The sequence below is a fragment of the Blennius ocellaris genome (genome assembly GCF_963422515.1).
Source record: "Blennius ocellaris genome assembly, chromosome: 19".
Lineage (NCBI taxonomy): Eukaryota > Metazoa > Chordata > Actinopteri > Blenniiformes > Blenniidae > Blennius > Blennius ocellaris.
This window is the reverse complement of record NC_137668.1, coordinates 17,566,482-17,571,192: the sequence shown is the minus strand read 5'-3', so window position 1 is coordinate 17,571,192 and position 4,711 is coordinate 17,566,482. Positions and strand designations below refer to the sequence as shown.

At 41.7% G+C, this 4,711-nt stretch overlaps 1 protein-coding gene across 1 annotated transcript; it reads left to right on the top strand.

Annotated features, from left to right (window-relative positions):
• Window positions 1–237: 237 nt before the first annotated feature.
• On the top strand, window positions 238–3,473 carry LOC308144233 (kappa-type opioid receptor-like; the record flags this gene model as incomplete). Its single annotated transcript, XM_080515291.1, has 3 exons — window positions 238–332; window positions 2,314–2,666; window positions 2,947–3,473. 3 exons carry the CDS (start codon window positions 238–240, stop codon window positions 3,471–3,473), a joined length of 975 nt encoding a protein of 324 aa, XP_080371417.1.
• Between the last annotated feature and the right edge of the window lie 1,238 nt (window positions 3,474–4,711).

Sequence of the window (4,711 nt, the reverse complement as noted above, 5' to 3'; positions counted from 1 at the left end):
TTTGTGGACTTAAACAATTGAAATGATCACTCTGAAGGCTTATTTGTATATATTTCATCAACCTAACAAACAGGATTCAAAAGAAAAATGGACATTCCGCCTGAGATTTTCAAAGAAGACAACAAGTGCCTGTCCCCACTGCTGGATGACTGTCCAATGAATTCTTCTGCTTGGGTGTCCGGATACTCTGACAGCCGCAATGGGACCGAGGACAACGACAGCTGGGAGCAGGAGGGCATGTCTCCCATCATCCCCATCATCACTGCAGTGTACTCCGTGGTGTTTGTGGTGGGCTTGCTGGGCAACTGTCTCGTCATGTATGTGATCATCAGGTAAAAGGAGAGTCTTCAAACCATATGAAAAACAAACATAATGCAGGTGACTGAGAGTTATAAAAGAAAGTCCTCTTGACCCCCGTAAATGTCAGTAAGACTTTCCAGTGACCTTTAAGCCATGTAGTCTTGCAGCTTAAAGACCTTTTACACACACACAAAAAAAAAGCTATGACAGCTGAAACGCAGTCCATATCAGCTGTGCGTGTTGCATTTTGGCAAAGCCAGGGTTAACCTGGATGGTGTCATTTCCCATCCAACTTCAGGGATAACAACACAGATGTGATTCTCTCTTCTTTGGTGGCTGTGGAGCATACCTGAATGCTTCACAGTGGCACGTTTTATGCGTCTAATAACTCTCTGGCAAAATGCAAGAACAATATTCCATAAATTATCCACGGCTTGTGCGTGTGATATTAATTACAGTTGAAACCAGTGGTGCTTCGTCAAACCGATAGCCTCCATGCACCTCATTGTGCATAATTTATGGTCTGTGAGAGCAACAAATTTTTGTTTAATGTGAAGTGAAATGCTGCAGAGACCATCCACACCACACTGGTCCTTAGACCAGAATGACCTGGAATCAGATTGACTGCATCGCCTGTCAGATGATGCCTGTTTTATAGCTTAATTTCCAGAAAATAGTATTGGTTCTACTGTGTAGTTGCCCCATTGAGGACAATCCAACTGAAGGGAAAATAGGTTTTATCTTGATCGAGTGTTGAATTTCACAAATCTAACATTGGCCTCAAAACAGGTGTTCAGCAGGGCAGCACACACTGCCTGGGTGGTTTTATTATTAAAGCTTCACTCATCAATATCTTTTCCACCACATTATTACTGCTTCAGATACTTTGAGTATCAGTTGTAATTGATGCAGACTTATAATTACCACCGTTCCGCTCATTATCTGGCTTTTTTTGACCAGAGTTTTGTTTTGATTTCTCCTGCAGCACCAGGTGAACAGTTTGAGCTGTTGAATGTGCACCAATTCAACAAATACAGAAGTGAAAAGTAATTTTGTTTGACTTGTATTTGAACAGGGATTGTGTTACATAAACAACCTGCAGTTACTTAATTATAATGAAGAATAATAAACTCTAATATTGGACTATTCATACATGCATTGCACAAATAAATAAAGCTTGTCTGTTGTCAGTTTAAGAAAAAAATAATACATACTGAAATACAGATTTTATCCACTTTTATGTCACATACTCAGCAATCTATGTGAATGTATTTACATTTTTCTCACAAAGTTATCTTTTTGATTTTCTTTCTTGCCTATCTATTTCTCCAAATAGTTAAAGTAGATTCTGCAATGTTGGAAGTCAGAAAAACATCTTCCAAAGCATCGCAGCCTGTTACTTTCATGTCTGTTTGACATTTGGAGTAAATTATTCTTCAACAGATGTATCACAGAGATCAGTGTCAGTATTGGTTTCCAGTTTGCAGCATCTCCCCCTAGTGGCATTAAAGTGAACCCAAGTTCACTCAAAGATTCTTCAAAAGTTACCAGAGGGGCTATTTTTGTGTGTGCCTTTTTTTTATTAAACCATTCAGTGTTTAAAAACTGCATGAACACGAAAAGCAAATGCATATACTCGTGGTGGCAAATTGGCTCAAAATCAATGTCTATAATTTAGAGGTTGGCTTGTATTGAAAAGAAAATAAAGTTTGCCACGAGGAGTGGAAACTGAAGCTTCAAATTAAACTTGTGTCACTGTATAAAAACTGCTGTCAAAATATAACAATGTGTAAGCAAACTGGCTGCCTTCTACGCATAACAATGAGATGCAATTCAGGAGGGGAAATGCTTTATGGATTTGAGAGAGCTTTGTGGACTAATGGAAAATGTTGAATTCACAATGAGATCAGGAGAAAGATCTTGGACTGAGCCAGACAAGAAATAAACGGCTGCCGAGGCAGTCAGCTTCTCTCTGTAATTACAAAGCAACGTTGTGTTCTGCATGTTTAACAGGTACACGAAGATGAAGACAGCCACAAACATTTATATTTTCAACCTGGCGCTCGCCGATGCACTTGTCACCACCACGATGCCCTTCCAGAGCACGGACTACCTTCTGAACACTTGGCCCTTTGGTGAGGTGGTCTGCAAGGTCTTCATCTCCATCGACTACTACAACATGTTCACCAGCATCTTCACTCTCACCATGATGAGTGTGGACCGCTACGTGGCCGTGTGCCATCCAGTTAAAGCCCTGGATTTCCGCACGCCCGTCAAAGCTAAGATGATCAACGTGTGCATCTGGATCTTGTCTTCAGCAGCGGGGATACCGGCTTTTGTCCTGGGGGGCACCCAGACAAACAGCGGTGAGGAGGTTCTTTCACCAAGTTCTGAAAAAAATTCCGTAGATTTTTTAAAGCATAAAATGGATTTTGGCAAGTCCAGCTGTCAGAGAAACATTTTCAATTATGCATATAGATGATGTAAGAAAAGAGCTCGGAGCAAAACGTCTCGGTGTGAGTGCATATTAACTGTTCTATTACAGTTTGATAAATTGAAAGCAGGAAGGTGCAGAGTGGAGTCTTATTTCTTTTAAAACGCATTCTGTCATTTAACACACTTTTTCTTCGCCCTCTTCTTTCCCAGACATAACGGAGTGTGCCTTACAGTTCCCGGAGCCGTACGCATACTGGGACACCCTGATGAAGATATGCGTGTTTGTCTTTGCCTTCGTCGTGCCGGTGCTCATCATCACCGTGTGCTACTCCCTCATGGTCCTGAGGCTGAAGAGCGTCCGAATGCTATCCGGCTCGCGGGAGAAAGACCGCAACCTGCGCCGCATCACGAGGCTGGTGGTGGTCGTGGTGGCTGTGTTCGTGGTCTGCTGGACGCCCATTCACATCTTCATCCTGGTCAAGGCTCTGGTGAGCGTGCCTGAAACCACCGCCATCATGGCCGCCTACTTCTTCTGCGTGGCTCTGGGCTACACCAACAGCAGCCTCAACCCCGTCCTCTACGCCTTTCTGGACGAGAACTTCAAACGCTGCTTCAAGGACTTCTGCCTGTCGTCCAGACTGAAGGGGGAGAAGGGGTCAGGGAGCAAAAAGCTTCCCAGCAGCGTCCGAGAGGCCATGACCCTGGAGAACCCGGACGGGACCAGAAGGCCCACATGACTAGCAGTGGAACTGTCGTCCATATCCCACATTGGAAAAGAAGACTCACATGACCTGGGCTTAACCCACATCACATCAACAATGTAGACTGTAATTGCGACTATTACAACCATTGGTGTTTTTAATCAAGTGATCCTTCTCAGGATCACTTGATAAAAAAAAAATTAAAAATGAATATATATATATATATATATATATGAATTGTATTCCTAATTCAAAATGAATCCACTCAAAGCTTGTCTCTACTTTATTCTACGGTTTACACTTTTTACTTCATACCAGCTGACATACATAGGCAATGACAAGGAAAATCTGTAACACCCCATTAAATCAAAACAGCATTGTTGTTCCTGTTCCTATGTTGGAGCTTCAGCCCACAAAATGATATGTTTGTTTAACACAAGATAACCGAGCCCATGTTCATCTGTAGATGCAGGAATGTTCTCATTGTAAAATGTAAAGTTAAGTGAGAGCGCTTAAAAGCATGATACATAGTCTGGAAGATAATCCTGGTCCAAAATTCAAGTTGTGACATTCAAACTTCAATCTTGAGTGTACAAGCACAATACAACACAGTTTGGACTTTGCAGTGAAGTTTGAAGATGTCGCAAAATGAAGTGGTTAAGAATCTTGCTGCACAGCAGGTATCCCTGGCTCAAATCTGGGTTTAGGCTTTCTGGATAAATTTGACAAATTCTTCTTTTGCATGTAAGGATTTTCTTGTTCAGAGAAATGGAAACAAGATCCCATTTTGTGTCTCTCTGAAATCCTATTTCTTTCTTTCTTTCTTTCTTTTTTCTATTGCCATTGGTGCCTTTAATAGTCCAGGATAACATAACAGCAAAAAGCAAAAGAAACGATTACTGAGTGTGGTTCAGAAGCACTTAATATACAAAAAATATGTATTTGTTTTGTTAATTTACTTGATATATCAGTGGTAGCTGCATGAACCACTGACAAGGGGAATGTGCCAAAAACCCTTTTTACCTCTGAGAGGAGTGTGAGCAGTGTGGACTGCAGCAGCGTGACGGGACTGAGTCACGGTGGACTTTGAAGTTGCGTAAGAGTCAGTGGGAGGTAAAAGAGGAAACGTTCAGTTTATCATTGAGGGACGCTAAGGGGGAAATCCTGGACTTGAATGTGCATTTACAATTTGACAGAGGGCTCTTTATCAGCTTTATTAATTCTGGAACCGTTTCCAGACAGATACATTGCTAATTTTATTGCCTAAAATGAAT